This window comes from Vipera ursinii (assembly GCF_947247035.1).
Source record: "Vipera ursinii genome assembly, chromosome: 6".
In the NCBI taxonomy this organism is placed as follows: Eukaryota; Metazoa; Chordata; class Lepidosauria; order Squamata; family Viperidae; genus Vipera; species Vipera ursinii.
This window is the reverse complement of record NC_139515.1, coordinates 9,554,633-9,575,446: the sequence shown is the minus strand read 5'-3', so window position 1 is coordinate 9,575,446 and position 20,814 is coordinate 9,554,633. Positions and strand designations below refer to the sequence as shown.

The 20,814-nt window shown below is 44.1% G+C and overlaps 1 protein-coding gene across 2 annotated transcripts; it reads left to right on the top strand.

Moving 5' to 3' along the window:
• The first annotated feature begins 726 nt into the window (after nt 1-726).
• DCLRE1C (DNA cross-link repair 1C) lies at nt 727-20,610 on the top strand. Of its 2 annotated transcripts, none has more exons than XM_083366275.1 (14): nt 727-850; nt 2,714-2,765; nt 4,305-4,389; nt 4,561-4,620; nt 5,485-5,540; nt 7,298-7,399; nt 9,537-9,609; nt 10,366-10,506; nt 12,596-12,697; nt 13,712-13,848; nt 16,262-16,316; nt 17,515-17,603; nt 18,429-18,529; nt 19,389-20,610. In XM_083366275.1, the coding sequence occupies exons 1-14, from the start codon at nt 742-744 to the stop codon at nt 20,366-20,368; spliced, it is 2,142 nt and encodes a 713-aa protein (XP_083222401.1). In that variant the 5' UTR covers nt 727-741; the 3' UTR covers nt 20,369-20,610. The 2 variants fall into 2 exon arrangements, with proteins under 2 accessions (XP_083222401.1, XP_083222402.1); XM_083366276.1 differs by having other exon boundaries at nt 772-996; nt 19,389-20,609.
• The last annotated feature ends 204 nt before the right edge of the window (nt 20,611-20,814 follow it).

Genomic DNA, 20,814 nt, shown 5'->3' with positions numbered 1-20,814 from the left:
TTGCTTAGCAACCCCGAGGTTCCAGGGTACGGGCCAATAGGAGCTGCCCGCGAGGACTAGTCAAATTCTACCGAAAGGCGGGCTCTTCGTCTCTTTGGGCCAATCGGTGGATTCTAGGACCTCGACCAAACACGAGCAGCCTGATGGAATTCTGGGAACGGTAGTCCAAAAACATGGGCTGTGCAGTTTCTTCGTTGGTTTATCATTGTTACCAACGAGAGCTTCAGTAGTTAAGAGAACCTTCATATAGAAACTGTTGCATGCAAGGGAAGACGAAGGAAGACACGCGTCTTGCACTTTTGGCTGGGGCAGCCTTCCCTTTCTTTGTTTTTTTCAGAGTAAATACGATTTAGTCAGAATAAAAGGAGAAAATGCAGGCACAACCACTCTCCACACCACTAAATGAAACCGCGCTAGGACCCAGCCGCTCGTAGATTCCCCTCGCCCGCCTCCAGCACGTGCGAGGCTTCTCTGCGATTGGCTGAGCCGCCGCCCAATCACAGGGAAGGCTTTTTTTCCCGGACGCATGCGTAAATGAGAACTCGGAAGGCGTGGCGCCCCGCTCTGGGCGGAGCCTCCTCGTCCCTTTAAGATCCAGGACTGAGCAGCGCCGCGCCCTCCGAGTTCCCGTTTGCGCATGCGTCTGGGGAGTCTTGCCTGTGATTGGCGCCGCCCCAGCCAATGAGAGGGCGGCGGGAAGAGACTGGCGGAAGAGCCAAGCGGAAGAGCGCTGACGGCAGCATGAGCAGCTTCGGCGGGGTGATGCGTGAGTATCCGCACCTCTCCATCGACCGCTTCGACCGGGAGAACCTACGCGCCCGCGCCTACTTCCTCTCCCACTGCCATAAGGGTGAGCGGGGGCCCCCGGTGGGAGAAGGGGCGAGAAAGGAGACCACCAGGAGATCCCAGCACTGCCTCTTTTGTTCAGGCACTGAGTCGTGTGTCTGGCGGTTCCAGGTGGTCCACCACAATGGAGCCCAAGATTTCTGTTGCTAAGTGAGCCATTTGTTAAGTGAATTTTGCCCCATTTTACGACCTTCCTTGCCACGGTTTGTGGTGAATCACTGCAGATATTCAGTTACCGTATTTTCCGGCGTATAAGACGACTGGGCGTATAAGACGACCCCCCAACTTTTGAGGTGATTTTCATGGGTTAAAAAGTCGTCCTATACGCCGGAAAATACGGTAGTAACGATTGTTAAGCGAATCCGGCTTCCCCATCGGCTTCACCTGACAGAAGATCACAAAATGGGATCCTGTGACCCTGGGACACTGCAACCGTCATAAGTATGAGTCGGTTGTCAAGCATCTGAATGTGAATCATGTGACCATGGGGATGCTGCAGTCCTGTCCCTTTTTTTTCAGCACCGTTGTAACTTCTGACGGTCACTAGATGAACTGTTGTAAGTTGAGGACTCCCTGTATTTGTCCACCTATCTGGCCAGAAAAGGGTGAGATTTGAATAACAGAAAAATATGGGGACAGGTAGCGATTAAATGTTGAAAGTCAAATTATGCTTACTCATGTATCTAAGTGATCATTAGTTGGTGTATAGAGGGAAGTTCAACAAAACATTTCCAGCTGCTTCAATATCTACTTTGATGGACATGCCTGAGCATTTCTGGGAAGGGTTATTAACTTTCCTAGGACTTTTGAGAATATTTTGAGCACCCAGAGTTTGCTAGTGTCAACATCCTTTTATGAGGTGCAAGAAGAATATTTTATTTTTATACACACACACTTCTTCCAAGAAAAAAAATCTATTTATTGGACAGCCATTTGTCCGGGATGCAGCCTTGGGCAGAGGGTTGAAGGACAAGACCTCCAAGATTTCTTCCTGCCCTGTGATTCTATGATCTTAGGATTTGTTGTTGTTTAGTCACTAGGTTCTGACTTTTCACAACTCCATGGACCATGGCACACCAAACTTTCCTCTCCTCCGCTTTTCTCCCAGACGTTTGCCCAGACCCACGTTCTCCTTTTGCCTTCCATCTTTCCCAACATCAGGGTCTTTTCCAAGGAGTCCTGTCTTCTGATTTGGTGGCCAGAGTGTTTGAGTTGCAGCTTGAGGATCTGTCCTTCCAAAGAACAGTCAGGGTTGACTTCCTTTAGGATTGACTGATTGGGTCTCCCAAGAGTCTTCTTGAGCACCAAAATTCGAAAGCCTGTGTGGAGTTACTAAGAGTTGGTCAAAGGAGGAGACCAGGAGAAAAAAAAGTCAGCTACTCTATGTCTTGGCTTCAGTCTCCAGCATCACAATTTGAAAGCAGGCACCACCCCTAGTGTGGGGAAAAAACACCCTGAAGAAGGCCAGCCCAACGGGTGGGCTCTCCATAACAAGCAATTAAATAAATTTAACTAACAGACCTACCAAGTAAACCATTAGTGTGAAGTCACCTCTACCTTTGAAGCTAATATCCAGGCTAATTGGGTCTATTTGTGTCTTGTTGCCACAAATCCCCAGCAGTGGAGTTGAATTTGGAAGATGCTTTTTTTGGGGTTATTTTTTAAATTAAACTATTTTTTTAAGCAAAAGGTACATACAGGCTGCTAAAAGACCCAGCAGAGGCTGATCCCTGCTTTTCAATCAGGTATCGATTATCGTACAAGTGGGGAAAACTTGTTGAACACAATGATGTATTTAATGTGTTAATTTTCTAATGATTTGTATGGAGATTATTTTAATTCGTATCCTGTTGGTTTGTTTATTCAGATCACATGAAAGGCTTGAGAGCCCCTTCTATGAAAAGACGGTTGGCATGCAGGTACAAGAACTGCTTCTGTTAAATTTTGCTAGAATAACAGACTTAGTAGCATCTGACAGGAGCATCAAATTGCAATCACCTCTTTTCAAATGTCTTTGAAAAGAATATTACAATACTGGGGGGGTTTTGCCCTGTCATTTTTCTTTCCTTTTTTTTTCCTTGTGGAAAAATCTTTTCTCCAGAACTGCTAGTAACATTTAGAATTGATTAGAAGATTGCATTTGACTGGGGCTGTTGAAACTTTAAACGCAGTGGAGAACAAGAAAGGATATTAAGTGAAATAAAAAAGTAATCAGAGAAGATCCTTGCTGGCCTGCCTTGCAGAATTTGACAAACAGGTGTTCCTTAACCTATGACCACAATTGAGTCCAAAATTTCTGTTGCTAAATGAGACATTGGTGAAGTGAGTTTTGCCCCATTTTACAACTTTTTTCCTGCCACTGTTGTTAAGTGAACCACTGCAGATGTGAAGTTAGTAACATGGTTGTTAAATGAATCTCGCCTCCCCCGTTGACTTTGCATGTCAGTAGGTCGCAAAAGCAGATCACATAACCCTGGGACACTGCAACCGTCATAAATATGAGTCAGTTGCCAAGTGTCTGAATTTTGATTACATGACCAAGGGAATGGTGAAATGGTCGTAAGTGTGGAAAACGGTCATAGGTTCCTTTTTTCAGTGCTGTTGTAACTTCGAACAGTCACTAAATGAACTGTCGTAAGTCGAGGACTAGCTGTATTGAACTTTTGGTAAAGATGAATGGGGTCTAGAGAACATCTGAACCTTGCAAGCACCATTTGGAAGATTCTTTACTTCTAAGCAAAGGAGTTTCAAGTTTGCGCTGAAGTCCAAACAAGACTTTCTCTACTGTTGAAGGAAAAATCTTCATCAGGGTCCAGTCCAAGCCGGGAATAAACAACATGGCGACTGCTTTAGAAAGAAGGTTGTAGTTTATTGAAAAGGAGAACCAGACAGAAATATAGCTCTGGGGGAAAAAAGAGCACGTGTAGTAATTACGCGCAATTATCAAATTTCCCTTACAGTTGTAGAGGATATGATTGCTGTGATGGTGCAGTGGTTAGAATGCAATACTGCAGACTAATTCTGCTGATTGTCAGCAGTTCGGCAGTTCGATCCTAACCAGCTCAAGGTTGACTCAGCCTTCCATCCTTCTGAGGTTGGTAAAATGAGGACTCAGACTGTTGAGGGCAATATGCTGACACTCTAAACTGCTAAGAGAGGACTCTAAGGCACTGTGAAGTGGTATATTAAGTCTAAGTGCTATTGCTATGTTGGCTTGCATGTCTTGTGTAATAGCTTGCTTAAGAGATCGGAATGCTTTAAGAAGACAGAAATCTCTCTTCCTCATCTATGCAGTTCACAAGCAGGAAATGGAGCTAACTCCCATTATTGTTTTTCCTATTGTTCTCAACCTTGGCAACTTTTAAGATGTGTGGACTTCAGCACCCAAAATTGAAATATGCAGCACATTATATGGTATGTTTGTATTTTTTTTATTTTGTTTTGTTTTATCTTACAAGTTTGAAACTCCGCCTGTATTGCTCCCCTGTGACGAAAGAATTGCTACTGTCCAGCCCACGATACACATTCTGGGAAAATTACATCGTAAGTTACCCATTTCTTCTACACGTTTATTACCTATAAATGCTACGAAGGCAATAAGAAACTCTAGTTCCCCCTACATCTTCCTGTCATAAATATTTCCACACTAGGGAGTGTCACAAATATATCTCTTTTCTCAGCGTTGATCTGTCTATTGTGGTTTCTATGATTTAGGTCACCTTGGAAGTTGAAACACCGACGCAAATTTCTCTCATTGAGGAAGCATCAGGCGAGGTGGGATGCTCCGTTGAAGCTCAATGCTTTATCTCTTGGATCCAAATGTGGGCCTGGCTTTAAAGCTTTCTAACCCTCAATCCTTGCAAAACCCCACAGACTGTCGTTTGGGGGGGGGGGAATTATTTATTTTTACAAGTAGTCCCCGAGTTACCAACCAGAATGCAGCCTGACCATGTGACTGACCTGATTTTACAATGTTTTCTGCAGCAGTTAAGTGAATGTAGTAGTTGTAAGATGAAGACCGCAGTCGTTAAACCAATCATGCTTCAATAGAGGCATGATTTTGCTGAAAACCATAAGTAACTGCTGGTTTTTGCCTAACCCATTGTAAAACGCCATATCATGATGCAGGACTGAAAACAGTCATAAATGGAGCACCCAAAAGGATGGGGCGGGGGTGTGGGTAACCACTGAAATCCAGGTCTTAAGTCTCCTTTTGTATGTTGGTCATAACTTTGGTTGCCAAGCAACCAATCGTAAGTCGGGGGCTACTCCTAATTCCTTTTCTAGCCGTTTGGTTGAAAATCTTAAATGCAAGAATAAATGCTTATTCTTACGACTGTTCTCACCATTAACAGAAGAAGCCTATCAAAAACACACACACAATTCAGAGGTCACATTATTTGTAAAATTTGGAACAGTTCCGATAGGATTGGAAGGGGAGGTTTGGAAGACTTTGAGCTCAAATTGTTTTGCCCCCTCGACAAACAGGCAAACAGGTCTAATCAGGTGTTCCTTATTAGCTGTGACCGATAATTGGGGAACCAGATACTAGTGTAAACATCGAGAGTTTTCCGTGCTGTTTTCCACTGTCCTGTTATCTAATGAATTTGAAGCTCTTTTTCCATCTTTTCCTTCCAGAAAGAAGATATAGAGGTCACACTTCTGCCTGCTGGCCATTGCCCAGGATCAGTTATGTATGCATTTTCTTCTATCAAACAATTAACAGCAATGGCGGAAATGTGGTTTTTTTTTTTGTTTACTTCTGCCACAATTCTTTTACCTTTCATGAGGATCCCAGTGTAATTAGCCCAATTCATCCCCATTAGGGAGAGGAAGGGAGGGAGGGAGGGAGGGAGGAAGAGAGGAATTTCTGACACTCCCTTCCAGCTTCCCACAAGTAAATGCAATGGGGAAGACAGCGGGAAATCAGAACTTGTCCTGCTCTTTGCTTAGGTAAGGAAATATCTCTGAAACTATGACTCTGTCATGGTTCCGATCGACAGAGACAAGTAAACCAGAACTCCGGGGCTTGCAAATTCCTCAAAAGAACATGTTTATTGATACAGAGTATCGGTACTTCAAAAGTGAAACCAAGTCTGAAGTATTGGGTACAGGTGGTACCTTGCTCAATAGTACTAACTGTGCAAGGGATCTTGGAGTCCTAGTGGACAATCACTTAGATATGAGCCAGAAGTGTGCGGCAGCTGCCAAAAAAGCCAACACAGTGCTAGGCTGCATTAACAGAGGAATAGAATCAAGATCATGTGAAGTCTTAATACCACTTTACAATGCTTTGGTAAGGCCACACCTGGAATACTGCATCCAGTTTTGGTCACCACGATGTAAAAAAGATGTCGAGACTCTAGAAAGGGTACAGAGAAGAGCAACGAAGATGATTGGGGGACTGGAGGCTAAAACATATAGGGAACGGTTACTGGAATTGGGTATGTGTAGTTTAATGAAGAGAAGGGCGAGGGGGGACATGATAGCAGCCTTCCAATATCTCAGGGGCTGCCCCAGAGAAGAGGGAGTCAAGCTATTCTTCAAAGCACCCGAAAGCAGGACAAGAAGCAACGGGTGGAAACTAATCAAGGAGAGAAGCAACCTAGAACTAAGGAGAAACTTCCTGAGAGTTAGAACAATTAACCAGTGGAACAACCTGCCTCCAGAAGCTGTGAATGCTCCAACACTGGAAGTTTTTAAGAAGAGACTGGACAGCCATTTGCCTGAAATGGTATAGGGTTTCCTGCCTGAGCAGGGGGTTGGACTAGATGACCTCCAAGGTCCCTTCCAACTTTATTGTTGTTATTGTTGTTATTGTTATTAAGTTAAGAAATCCCATTCCCAAAGCTATGCAAGCAACTACGTATCCCCACTCAGCCTGTTGGTGGGCTTTTCATGAAACGCCCACCCTGCAGTCCCGGGAGCAGCCGATGACCTTGGTTCCCGTGAGAGAAAGTCCGAGATAAAAAGTCTAGCTTTGTCTAGCTAGCGCAACACTTGGCAAACCCCCCTCCCTCCATGCTGTGCAGCAACTAGGAATGAGAAGGAAAAAGATGGCTGCAACCGGGCCCATTCTAAAGCGGGCAAACTCAGCAGGGAATGGGTTGTTTAGCAGGAGAAACTTCCTGACAGTTAGAACAATTAACCAGTGGAACAACCTGCCTCCAGAAGTGGTGAATGCTCCAACACTGGAAGTTTTTAAGAAGAGACTGGACAGCCATTTGTCTGAAACGGTATAGGGTTTCCTGCCTTAGCAGGGGGTTGGACTAGATGACCTCCAGGGTCCCTTCCAACAACAACAACTTCTTCTTCTTCTTCTTCTTCTTCTTCTTCTTCTTCTTCTTCTTCTTCTTCTTCTTCTTCTTCTTCTTATTATTATTATTATTATTATTATTATTATTATTATTATTATTGAATATGAATAATAAACAGATATGTTTTCAACTAGGTTTCTCTTCCAAGGGGAAAATGGGACGGTATTGTACACGGGGGATTTCCGACTTGCCAGAGGAGAAGTAGCCCGAATGGAACTTTTGCATTCAGGAAGCAGGTGAGGCAAACCCCTGGCTATTCACCATGGCACACCCGTAGTAGGCCTGTGACAAAAAGGTGGATATTGTCCCTGTTTTGTGTCCTCGGTAACGTGCGTGGGGGCAATGTGGAGGAATGAACTCAGCTCTTTAGCATGTCGGAATGTCTTGAACTTAGCTGGAGAAAGATGCTTTACTCCCCAGCAATCGTATGAAATGAGAAACCCAAAGCCTCTTACGTGCCCTTGGAGGATCCACCTTTGTGCTTTTTCTGCACTTGCGGTTGATTGATTTGATTGATTGGCAGAGGAGTTGCTGAATTTTCAGAGCTGAGGGATCCATATGCTGCTCCCCGCAAACACAGCCACAGTCTATAACCATGGTGGCGAACCTATGGCACGCACAGCCCTCTCTGTGGGCACACATGCCGTCGCCCCACTCCTAGGCTTTCAGCTGGGTTTTATAAAACCTTTTCGCTTTAGGCCTCCGCCGCTGTATGGGAAAAAAATAAAGACCAATCAATTTCAACTTCTCACGGGGAAAAAAAAAAGATCTCACAAAGTTGGAATTGATTGATTGAACTTTTTAGTCCCACCCAGTCTGCCGTTACCACCGCAGCTGTGCCCACCCCATGGGCCACGCCCACCCCATGGGCCACGCCCACCCAGCACCTGACAGTACATAAGTGGGTTTTGGGTTGCAGTTTGAGCATTCGGTCTCTAAACGGTTCGCCATCACTGGTCTATAATAAGCCAGAGAGGGTCAGTTCTGACAAGGTCAGAAGTCGTTGGAATTTCATTTTAACGTGTGCCGTTGTGTACACAGAAAAGTGACAATAAAGCTTATTTGTCTTATCTAGTCTGTTCCAGTAACAAGGGATAAGGGGCAACTGTCCCTCCTACCCACCAGCACGCTGAGGTTTGCAACCTGTTGCCTCACGCAGGTGGGAGAAAGGTGTGCGAGAGTGGACCGTTGATTTTCCTATCAACTGGGCTTGCATTTTATAGCAGAATTCTTTCTCAATGGCTTTCCCGGCTCTTGAAAAATAATAATAAAAAAAATTACCTACTAAAGATCTGGGTCCTCGAACAGCGTCCGTGTGGCTTCCGATTCTCATCTCAGCTGAGAGAAGCTTGGAAATGAATTTATGTCCCGCTTTTCCTTCTTGAGAAATTAAATGACTTTGTAAAAGGAAATATAATATTCCAGATCCTGGCATAAACTTTATGAATGAATGTGTAGCTGACATAAATATGCCCGACGCAAGATGGATAGTGCAGCCATTCATTTAGCGACCTTTCAGAGTGACTTAATGACTAGTCCTCACAATTACTACCGGCATTCCCATGATCAAAATTCAGATGCATGTGATACTGTGGGAAGAATCCAGAGGGGGGAAAAATAATATTTTGGGAAATATTAAAAAGGCAGAATATATTTCCTCAAAGGATTTTAAAGGCAGAAACCAACACCAACAACCCCCCCCCCCAGTCTCTCTGCCCCAGACAGAAACCAGGTCTGCAGAAATGCAGGTGTGATAAACTTGTCGGAAAGATTGGAGTCAGGAAGCTGGGATTAGAAAGATAAAGATCCCTAAAATCAACTATTCCTCATACCAAAAAATCCAACAGTCATCAGCCCCAGCCCCAGGAAAGCAGGATATGACCTTTGGGACATAAATAGGATTAACCCACCCCCGTCGGAATACCAGAAAGGCACACTCAGGCTCAGGTCAAAGTTCATGACACAGGAACAACTCCAAACAAAAGCCCAAGAAGGTATAAAAACCCACTCCCTACTGCACGTGCTCAGTTTTCCCAGAGCCATCTTTCTGTCTGGCTCTCCTCTTCAATAAACTACAACCTTCTTTCTAAAGCAGTCTCCATGTTGTTTATTCCCGGCTTGGACTGGACCCTGATGGAAGATTTTTCTTTCGACAATACCATTTGCGACCATCCTAGCTGGCTCCCAGCAAGCAAAGCCAACGGGGAAAGCCAGATTTGTTTAATGACAGTGCGATTCACTTAACATCAGGGGCAAAACTGGTCATAAGATCTGGCAGAACTCAACTACCTTGCTTAGCAATTGAAGTTCCAGTCCTAAGAGTGGTCATAAGTCAAGGACTACTGTACCGATACTGTGCCATTCTCTTTTCAGAGTGAAAGACATCCAGAGTGTCTATTTAGACACCACATTCTTTGATCCCAAATATTATCAAATACCAAGCCGGGTGAGTAGCATGAAAAAATAACATTATGTATATGTAATTAAAATATGTAAATTAATACATTCTACCATTTGTTCATGATGATAAAAGGTATACCTTGAAGCATAAATGCATGAAGGTTAATGATGATAACCTTGAAGCATAAATGCATTAAGCTTATGAAATACATTACATGGGCCCATTTTGTTTTAACCAACATGGATAGCAATAATGCTTCATTTGCCTTCCTATTTCTGGTGTAATTTTTCTTGCCATGCTGCTGATTGTCATAATTCCACTTGAAACTCCTGGCAATTCTTACATTCAGTTCCGTCTATACAAATTAATGACTTGGGCAGCCATCTAGCCAATTTAGGCCGTTTCCAATTTAACATAATTAATTCAGGTTTATTCTGTTTCAGCTTGCCAAATATCGTAAGTCTCTGAATTACGATTATAGCTAAATTTTGCTTTATTCTAGATGATGGAGCCTGCCTCTTGTCCATACTTCTTATTCCTTATTAATTATCTGGGAATCTCCAAATAGATACCAGATTGGTTTTGCCGGCTTGAAAAGGACGTTTTTACGGTCACTTAGAGTAGACATCAAGCTTATTTCAAAGGAGATTTTACTTACGATTGTAGTAAAGTGACATCATATTGAGAAGCAGGCATGTGATGCTGACCTGCATTCATTCGGGGGGTGGTGTAGAATTTAACTCGAGTGTAGTAACATTGCATTTAAATTAAAACCATCCTATGTACTCTTTTTCATATCAGGAAGAATGCATGAAAGGCATGATGGAATTAGTGCGAAGCTGGGTGGTCCAGAGCCCCTACCATGTGGTGTGGCTGAATTGCAAAGCAGCTTATGGATATGAGTATTTATTCACAAATCTCAGCGAAGAGCTTGGGATGAAGGTAAGACCACATCCCCTAGGTCAGGGGTAGGCAATCTTGGCTCTTTTATGACTCGTGGACTTCAACTCCCAGAATTCCTGAGCCAGCATGGGGGAACTATGGCCCCTTCATGACTTGTGGACTTCCGCTCCCAGAATTCCTGAGCCAGCCACGCTGAGGGAAAAGGGAGAGGTTTCAAAGCTGAGTCATGCTGGCTCAGGAATTCTGGGAGTTGAAGTCCACGAGTCACAAAAGAGCCAAGGTTGCCTACCCCTGAACTAGGTTATTCCTTTCTGAACAGGAAATGTGTAGACTTCAATTCCCAGAATTCCTCAACTAGCCCTGGAGGAAGTCCACACATCTTAATAGCAATAGCGCTTGGATTTATATTCTGCTTCATAGTGCCTTACAGCACCCTCTGGCAGGTTTACAGAGTCAGCATATTGCCCTCCCTCCCCTCCCAACAATCTGGGTCCTCATTTTACCGATCTGGGAAGGATGGAAGGCTTGAGCTGGCCAAGATCGAACAGTGCATTCTGCATTAGTGCATTAGATGCTGCATTCTAATCACTACGCCACCCTGGCTCTTGGCTTAAAGTTGCCAAAGTTTGGAAACCCTGTCCTGTATGATCAATCAGAGGCAGTCTTGAAATTCTCATGTAGAGTATGAACACAGCAGTGCTATTTCAAGATTTATTTATTTTTTCTTAGCGGTTGATTTTTTAAGACATGCTTCCCGGGTGTCTTCTTCCTTCAAGTGTTCAGGTTGACGATATTTTACCAACAGAAAAGAATATTTGTAGCTCAGGTTTGAACTGTGGGATCTTTGGTGCTCTCTGAGGTTGGCGGTTTTTTTCTTGCAGGGCCTTCATTACCCAGAGGCTGTAGCACTGATGATGTTTCCCTAATTGGGTAATTAAACATCTGCAAGAAAACAACCAAGCTTGAGAGAGCATCAAGCTTTGTTTCGCAAGGCCAAGCCTCGGGTTACAGATTGGTCTCGATCACTTGCGTCTCAAAGACAAGTTGCACGGGGTTTTTTGTTTTTTTTTAGTCCATGGGATGAAAACAAAAAGTTACGGCTGATTCAGTAACCTGCCTTCGAGTTCTACATAACATTCTACATCAGGGCTTTTCAACCAGTGGTACGGGTACCACCTCTGGTACATTGGCACCTGGCAGGTGGTACGCAGCTATCCTAGAAAAGTGGTAGCGGGGGAGGGGAATGAGCTGAACCGGTGGCAGCAACGCACAAGCCTGAGCGAGAGACGGCTGGAGCTGCAGGGCTGTCAGGGCTCAGCGGAAGCGGCAGGATCAGCGCTTCTTCGGGGCTGTCAGGGCTCAGCGGAAGCACCAGGATCAGCGCCAGGCTCCAGCTGGAGCTCGGTGCTGATCCCAGAAGAAGTGCTGATCAGCTGGAATGTTGCATCATCTCCAGGGTCTTTTTTGATCGTCAAGTTTTGGACACATTGCTAGGCGACTGGTGGTACTCAGATGTTGCCATATCCTAAAAGTAGTACAGTGGGTGAAAAGGTTGAAAAGCCCTGTTCTACATTCTCCAGCAATTCAGAGGAGGAACCAAGAAATTCTCTTCCAAGTAATTGTCATCGCTGCTAACATCGAATGTTTTTGCTTTGACAACGTATGGAGTTGCAACCATTTTCCTTCTTGTGTTTAGATGATACTGGGGGGGGAGGAGGAGAAATGTGCATGGGAGTTTAGTTAGACAACAATACTGTGACTGGTGTGCGAACCAAGATTACTGAAATAAGAGATGATAAGAATTGGCGGGTTAGAGAACTGGAGGGCAAGCCTGCATTTCAAACTAATTGGAGAATGTGATTTATGACTGTTAATTAAAGGAGGGAATTGTGCTTTGATACTCTGTGCTCAGGGGAGGGGAATCCAGATTTTGGCTTTGACTATGTAAGTGCCAACGTTACGCTACTCAAATAAAGATTCTTTAAGGTAAGCAATGCCTCCAAGTTCTTTGAAGAGTTTCATCTGTCGGAACCATGACAGTAATTTGCTGAAAAAGGGACTGCAAAGTTTCTCTCCTGTCTCTCTTCTGAGTTGTCTAAAGAACCTTTTTATGAACCTCTTGGCCTAGGTGCATGTGAACAAGTTGGACATGTTTCAAAACATGCCAGAAATCCTCTACCATGTCACCACAAATCGGCATACCCAGATTCACGCGTGTCGCCATCCCAGGGTATGTATCTTCTTTATAAAAAGAACGAGAGTTGCTTCCTGTCAATTAATGAAAGGGGTCCTTCTGGTAGGGAGAAAAAAAATCCCAAAGGGGCTTTTTCACGAGGTAACGGGACTTCCTTGTTTTTCTTTGAAGGTGTTTTCGCTTCAAAGAACTGGAGAAGCTCCTTGGATGAGAAGCGAGACGTCTTCAAAGCAAAACAAGAAAGTCCAGGTGCCTCGTGAAAAAAAGCACCTTTGGGATAACTGACCTGGATGACTGAGGATCTCCATAGATATTTAGCGATGATGAAATGAAAACCAATCATTTAACAATGGCTATTAGGCCATTATTGTACTAATGTCCCAAAGGTGCTTTTTTTCCCCCCGAAAAGGCAACCAGACTTTTTTTTTCTTTGAAGACGTGTCGCTTCTCTTCCAAGCAGCTTCTTCAGAACTTCAGATAAGAAGCAAAACATTTTCAAAGACAAAAACTCGGGAAGCGCAACTGCCTTTAGGAAAAAAAACATTTCGAATATAAAAGGGAAATTAATCTTAAACAAAAACCACGAAAATAGGATGCAGGGTGAACTAACGAGATGGAATAATATAAGCTGATAAAAAAAACTGTTATACATAGAGATTGTTATCTGCATAAATATAAAAAATGTCTACATTTAATCATTCATATACTGAAAATATTAAGGATCACATTTTGTTTAAGATTGACGAAGGGAAATATAGATGGGAAAAGGGAAGATCAAAGAAAGATATTATTAATATACTAATTTTGGGGTTATCAAATTTAATCATTACTGATGTTAATTGATTATCATTGTCTTTTTTTCTTTTTCTTTTTAAAATGTAAACCGAGACAACACACTGTACACCAGGCACTGGAGATTGCCGTTGTTAAAAACCAATAAAATATATATACAAAGGAAAAAGCATTTTTGGGACAGCCCAGGACCTGGATGATTGAGAAACCTCCATAGACTTTTAGTCACAATTTGACCGGGTGTTATCTGTCCATTAGGATTACGAAATGTTCCGCAGAAACCGGCTGCCTTGTGGAATGACCTCTCAGAATGGAAATGAGCTGCGTGTTATCAGTGTCAAGCCATCCACCATGTGGTTTGGAGAAAGGACACAGAAAAGCAAGGTGATCATGAGGTGAGAGTAGGGTACATTTTAATTTCCTCAAATTAGCATTAGAAGCTTTGTAGCTCAAGGTTAAGGGACGCGGTGGCTCAGTGGGTTAGGACGCTGAGCTTGTCGATCAGAAGATTGGCAGTTTGGCGGGTCGAATCCCAAATGCCGCGTAGCAGTGAGCGCCTGTTACTCGTCCCAGCTTCTGCCAACCTAGCAGTTCGAAAGCACGTAAAAATGCAAGTAGAAAAATAGGGACCACTACGGTGGGAAGGTAACAGCGTTCCGTGCGCCTTTGGTGTCTAGTCATGCCGGCCACATGACCACGGAGACATCCTCGGACGAGCGCTGGCTCTTCAGCTTTGAAACGGAGATGAGCACCGGCCCCTAGAGTCGGAAACGACTAGCACGCATGTGCGGGGGAACCTTTACCTTTACCTAGCTCAAGGTTGAACTCTGAGATCCTTGGTGCTTTCTGAGCTTGGTAGTTTTCTCCTAGGCATCTCCTTACCCAACTAGGGAACGGTGTTAGAAGGGGCAAACCCCACTCCCTTGTAACCCTGATGATGTTACCTAGTTGGGTAATGAGATGCCCGGAAGAAAACCACCAATTTTTTGAGCACCAAGGACCCCACAAAATCAGCATTGTATCTCTATTTCTCTCTCATTGATGCTTTTCCTAGCAACCTAAGAAGCATTCATTTGGCACTTCTTTTATTGTCAGTTAACCTAAGTAAGGTCTAGTTCAGGGGGTGTCAAACGCGCAACGCCACGTGACGTGTCGTGACATATCATGACTTTTTTGCCATTGCTGGCAACGGGGTCGGCGCGGTTTCGCTGTGATGCATCCAGCCCATGGGCCGGCAGTTTGACACCCCTGGTCTGGCTGAAATAATTTCGCTTCATTTCCAGCTGTTTCTTTCGCTACTCTGGGGTGCAGTTCAGGGGGTTCTAGTAATTTAAATTGATTCAAAGTAAAAAGGGCTTCTGGTTTTTTGTTTTTTTTTTGTCTGTCATTTCATCCTGCTCTTTACAATATACATGGGGTTTATTTCTATTTGTGGAGAAGGCAGAGTGTAAAAGGGGATTTTTTTAAAAAATATTTTTTGAATGCGTCACTTGTACGAGTGCTGATATCTGGGAGTTTTAGAGAATACTAAGCATTAAAAATTGCCCTGAAAAAAAGATTTAAAAGATTCCAAGTGCAGGCTAGTGATGGATGCTTTTTTTATGGTTCATCCTTGCATCTTCTTGTTAGAACATCTATAAGGTGAAGCTTGTTAGAAGCTTGTTAGGAGAGCCATTAGTAAACAGCCCAAACAAAGAGTCCCTAACACCCACCCAGACAAGACACCAGAATATAAACTGACAGACAACAGCACTCCTTATTAGCACTGATGACATTACCTAGTTAGGGCATCGTGGAATAACCCAATGGAAAAGACAAGAGACAGCAACACAAAACAATAATTCTTACTTTAAGATCCAGAGGTTTATTTTGCTAATGATTTGGAACATAGCAAGCATAATAACACAACATCACTTACATGAATAACCCATTGCAATGAGGACCATATGGCCTAGCAGATTCCAAAAGGACAGCTATAGGCCAATGGCAAATCAATCAGGTCCAGTCCCCACCCTCTACACCCTTTCTCGTTCTGAGACTGTAGTCAGATGGTCTGCTGACTTTTGCTGACCTTTGCTGACTTTTTACTGACTTTCTGCTGAACATAACTTTCCACATATACCCGGTACATTGGAACCCGCCTCCATCAGCTACTTTCAGTTCCCTGTGTCTTACTGTTCCAGTCCTTATGTTCTAAATATATTTGAAACAAGCAAGCTGAGCAAAATCCTATTAAATAAAATACAACTGCAAACTGCAAAATGAAGCATAGCACAGACTTTGGTTCAATACTTGGTCCATGAGGCCTGATTTGGTTCACCTGGGCCTAAACCTTGCATAAAAAGAACAATAGCCAATGTTTTTGTTTTCCACAAGGGTAATGAAACATCTGCAAGAAAACAAGCTCATAGAACACCAAGAACCCCTCCGTTTTTCATCCAACCTCAAGTTCCTTTTACTTCTGAATGTCATAGACTGACTAAGAATCTTGTGTAGTCTTCCAGATGTGGGTTCAATAATGGTCCTCAAGGGGACATCCAACCTCAAGTTCCTTTTACTTCTGAATGTCATAGACTGACTAAGAATCTTCTGTAGTCTTCCAGATGTGGGTTCAGTAATGGTCCTCAAGGGGACACCGTAATTCCTTCAGAAGGAGAGGGGGTTCAGGAAGATGGCTGTACAGAGCATTCTCTTATTCCTTAGAACAGATTCGTGGGACTATGGTTTACAGCTTTTGTTTTTGAGCTGTTTTAATCTTGCGTTGATCAACAGCAGAGGAAATGAATGTAATTTATGCCTTGTGTTTAGGGCGGGAACCAGTTCCTACAGAGCTTGCTTTTCATTTCACTCTTCTTACAGCGAGGTACGTAGTTCCAGTTTTGTTTTGTTAAATTGCATTCCCCGTACAACGCAACCGCCATTGGCAAAAGATTTTATTTATTGGATAGAGGCCCGTTCCTCATCTCGCCTTTTGAAAAAAAAATCATTCTGCACACACTGCAAATTACAAGCAGCCAGTTGGTGGCCACAATTGAGCCCGAAATTTCTGTGGTTAAGTGAGACATTTGTTGAAAGAGTTTTGCCCCATTTAAGTCGATCGCTGCAGTTGATAAGTTAGTTAGCCAGTTGTTAAGGGAATCTGGCTTCCCCCATTGACTTTGCTGGTCAGAAGGTCACAAGAGGGGTTAAGGTGACCCCAGGACATATCAAAGGTCCTAAATATGAAACAGTGGCCAAACATCTGAATGTTGATCGCCTGACCGTGGGGATGCTACAAAGGTCATAAATGTGAAAAATGATCATAAGTCACAAAGGTGCTTTTTCAGGAGGCAACTGGATTTTCTTGATTTGTTTAAAGACATTTCGCTTTCTCATCCAAGAAGCTTCTTCAGCTTTGAATTTGTTCTGAAAGAGTTGAAGAAGCTTCTTGGATGAGAAGCGAAACGTCTTCAAGGAAAAAACAAAGGAAGTCCAGTTGCCTCCTGAGAAAGCACCTTTGGCACAACCATGACCAGTGGTGGCGAACCTATGGCACCCATGCCACAGGTGGCACGCAGAGTTCTCTCTGTGGGCACGTGTGCCGTCGCCTCAGTCCTAGGCTTTCAGATGGGTTTTATAAAACCTTTTTGCTTTAGGCCTCCGCCGCCGTGTGCAAAAAAAAAAGTTCGATCAATTTCAACTTCTTGCGAGAAGAAAAAGAGATCTCGCAAAGTTGGAATGAATTGATTGAACTTTTTAGTTCCACCCAGTCTGCTGTTACCACTGCAGCCACGCCCACCCAATGGGCCACACCCACCGAGCACCCGACGATACTTAAGTGGGTTTTGGGTTGCAGTTTGGGCACTCTCGTCTCTCAAAGGTTCGCCATCACTGCCCTAGACATCGGTCATAAGTCACATTTTTCAGTGCTGTCGTTAACGTTGAACGGTCGCTAAGCAATCTGTTGTAAGTCTAGCAGTACTTCTCATGCTGTTGTAAATCATGATACGAGAAATCAAGGCGAGGCATTAAATATTATCAATGCATCTTTTTTTTTCCTCCCCTTCCATCCGCTGTTCTAGATCCAAGATTTCCTGAGCTACATTTGCCCAGTGAACGTCTACCCCAATGTAATTCCACTGGGATCAAACAAGGAACGAGTTGAAGAAAAGTAAGGGTTCTTTCCCCCTCCCCCTGTATAATACAAATAGTGTTCAACTTACAACTGGTCAGCTAGTGACTATGCAAAATTACAACAGACCTGCCCGGGAAGCTACTCACAACCCCAAATTTGAAGTCCCAATGATTGGTGCCCCCACCCCGTAGTTGCCTGATCAAATTTTGGGTGCTCAGCAACTGGGCCACCTTTATGCCCGTTTGCCGGGTCCGACGGTCACCTGACTGCATTTTATGATGTTTTTTTTTCCTGAAAGCTAGTGTTTACCTCGTTTTCAGCAAAACGGCAACAAAGTGTTGGTTTGGTTTAGGACTGCTGTGTTCACTTAATCGACCCCTGCAAAAAGAGAGAGAGAGAGTTGGGTGGGTCGTTTTATGTTGGGTGGGTCGTTTTATGACCATCACAAATTGCAACCGGGATGGAAAACTCCATAAACAATTGTAAGCCGAGGACTGTCTGTATTGGAATCGACATCAAGCTGGCCTTCATGAACCTCTTCATTGGATAGTTGCATCAAAAAATACTTTGATAATGGCTTGCCACCTTTTCAGATAAGGATAGTTTTTCCAAGCCAAACGGATTGACTCCCAAAATTGGAGCATATAATAGATATAATCTAATAAATAAGATATAATCTACTAAACCGATGTAATCTACATTTGACTTGTGTTCACATGTTAAATTTATCTAAAATTAAGTAAGACGACGTGATTCGTTTCCAGTCCAGTGTCTTTCACGTCCCCCCCACCCCCACCCCCCGCTTCCGTCCCCTTTAAGATTTTCACTTTTGTAAAGTTGTGTCATTTTTACCCTCCTAAGCCTGAAGCCCTTCTGCAGAATGTACAGGCAAAATCACGGGCCGACGTATAAACCTCTCGGCGTGTTGAAGAGACCAAGGGCCTTGGAGCTATTCAACGCCAGTAAGATGAAAGGATGCTTTTCTTTTTTAAAAAAAATACGTGCAGGTGGACTTCGACTTACAGCGGTTCGTTTAGTGACTGTTCGAAGTTACGACGTCAGATTTTAAAAAATGACTCGCCACCTTTTTTTCACACTTAGTACCCTTGTGGAAACCCCGTGGCCACGTGATTTCCATCCAGACGTCTGGCACCTGACTCATATTTATGACGGTTGCAGCGTCCCGAGGTCACGTGATCCCCCCCTTTTGCGACCTTTTGACAAGCAAAGCCAACGCTGTTAGTAACAGCCACGTTACTCACTTAACAGCTGCAATGATTCCCTTAACAACTATGGCGAGAAAGGTGGCAAAATGGGGCAAAGCTCATTTAACGAAGTGTCTTGCTTAGCAACGTAAGTCTGGGGCTCAATTACGATTGTAAGTAGGGGATAGCCTGTAGTGCTGGCTAGGGAATTCTGGCAGTTGACGTCCCAGGGTCAGCTTAAAAACAGGGTTTTAGACATAATCTTCTATTAATTTGATTTTTGCCTCCACTTTTTCTCCCATATACCTGTGTGATGGGGATGGGCTGACGTGATGACTGGCCCCAAATCACTTAAATGAGTTTCTGTGGCGGAGGCTGGATGAGAAACTGGGCCTCTGCAAGACCCACCAATACTTTAGCTACCAACCATTCAGTTCTCCATATCCGGGAGAATCCTGAACTGCTGAATACTGAAAACTTGCAAACTCAAAAATTCCCCCCCCCCCGTGCAGAAAATTAGCACGCCCGAATGAGGGTTTTGAGTTCTGAATTAATCCTGAAAGGGACTTTTTTTTAAAAAAAGATTAATTTGCTTTTTTGTTTTTCGTTTTGACAGATGGTGGGAGCGATGATGAGGATCTCTTTGATTCCGAACTGATTCCCACAAAGAACAAGATTCCCAAATTACTGCCAGAGGCGGGGCCCGCGGAGAGCAAGCCGCTTCTCCCAAATCGCGAAGGAGACAACAGTTGTAAAGCCGCTCCGATGCCTGCCTCTTTCCAGGTTGATTTTGTGGAGTGTGAAGAATCTAATGATGAGGATGAGGACGAGGACGAGGAAGAGGAAGAGGAGGAAGAACACGAGAAGGTGACAGCTCTTCCAGAAATTCCATTGCTGAGGACAGACTCCATTGCAGCGCTGAGGCCCCACAAGAGCCTTGTGGGTTCAACCGGGAAGCACAGTGAAGACCAACAGCAAACTAACTTGGAAGTGCCAAAATGGGATAGTTTCTTTCGACGTCCTTCAGAAGATCCAGAGGCCTCGGACCACGAGGACCACCAACCTTGCACAGACTCAACCGAGCCGCGTTCTCCTTGCCACGACGATGACGATCTGAGTGACTCAACTCATATCTCTTCTCAGAATTCTTCTCAGTCAACCCATCTATCTGAACAGGGTAGCCAAGGATGGGACAGTCAAGCCGACACTGTCCTCATTTCCTCCCAAGAGCGAAGGAACTTGGAGTTTAGCCCTTCCAAGGGGGGAGCTGAAAGAATGACGACCTACATACCTCATCTCCTCGCCAAGAAAACAGTCTCGCCAAATAGCCAGCCTTTAGATGGCGGCGCACTTTCTGCAGATCACTTGGAACGCAAAGTGAGATATTGGGACACAGCAGCTCCCGGTCAAACTGAACCATCAGATGAGAAGACCCAACCAGAAGCCAGGCCGGAAACACTCAATCCAGAGGTCCAAACTGACTCCCAAAGCTCTTCAGATTTTGAAGTCCCACCTACTCCCGGGGCTGAGATTCCTAAACCTGAGCAACTCTGCAGCCTGTACCAAAAGCTGGCAGCTGGAGAAAACGTCCACTGACCAGGAAAGAGCAACGGGACCTAGAAGCTTTTTTTGACTATTCTGGCCTGCCTCCCTCAAATGTTAATTCGGGCCCAATTTTAGGTTTTATTGAAAAACTGGCGGCAGGTCCAGATGCACAAAATGACTCTTTTTTTCGTATCGTTTTGAGGTTAGGTCAGGGGTAGGCAACCTTGGCTCTTTTATGACTCGTGGACTTTTAACTCCCAGAATTCCTGAGCCAGCCAGGCTGAGGGGAAAGGGAGAGGTTTCCAAGCTGAGCCATGCTGGCTCAGGAATTCTGGGAGTTGAAGTCCACGAGTCATAAAAGAGCCAAGGTTGCCTACCCCTGAGTTAGGTATCTGTGCAACCATTAAATTCCAGGAGCTGCTCACTTAGGAATACTGAAAGCCAGTATCCATCCAATTATTTATTTATTTTTAAAGGCATTGGGTTTTTGGGTTCCA

Bases quoted from the DNA above. Each gene is read 5' to 3' on its own strand.
- DCLRE1C (XM_083366275.1), top strand. From the start codon at position 742: ATGAGCAGCTTCGGCGGGGTGATGCGTGAGTATCCGCACCTCTCCATC. The intron at 10,507-12,595 runs GTAAGACCACAT...CTCTTGGCCTAG, and splicing joins GCGAAGAGCTTGGGATGAAG to GTGCATGTGAACAAGTTGGA. The intron at 13,849-16,261 runs GTGAGAGTAGGG...CCTTGTGTTTAG, and splicing joins AAAAGCAAGGTGATCATGAG to GGCGGGAACCAGTTCCTACA.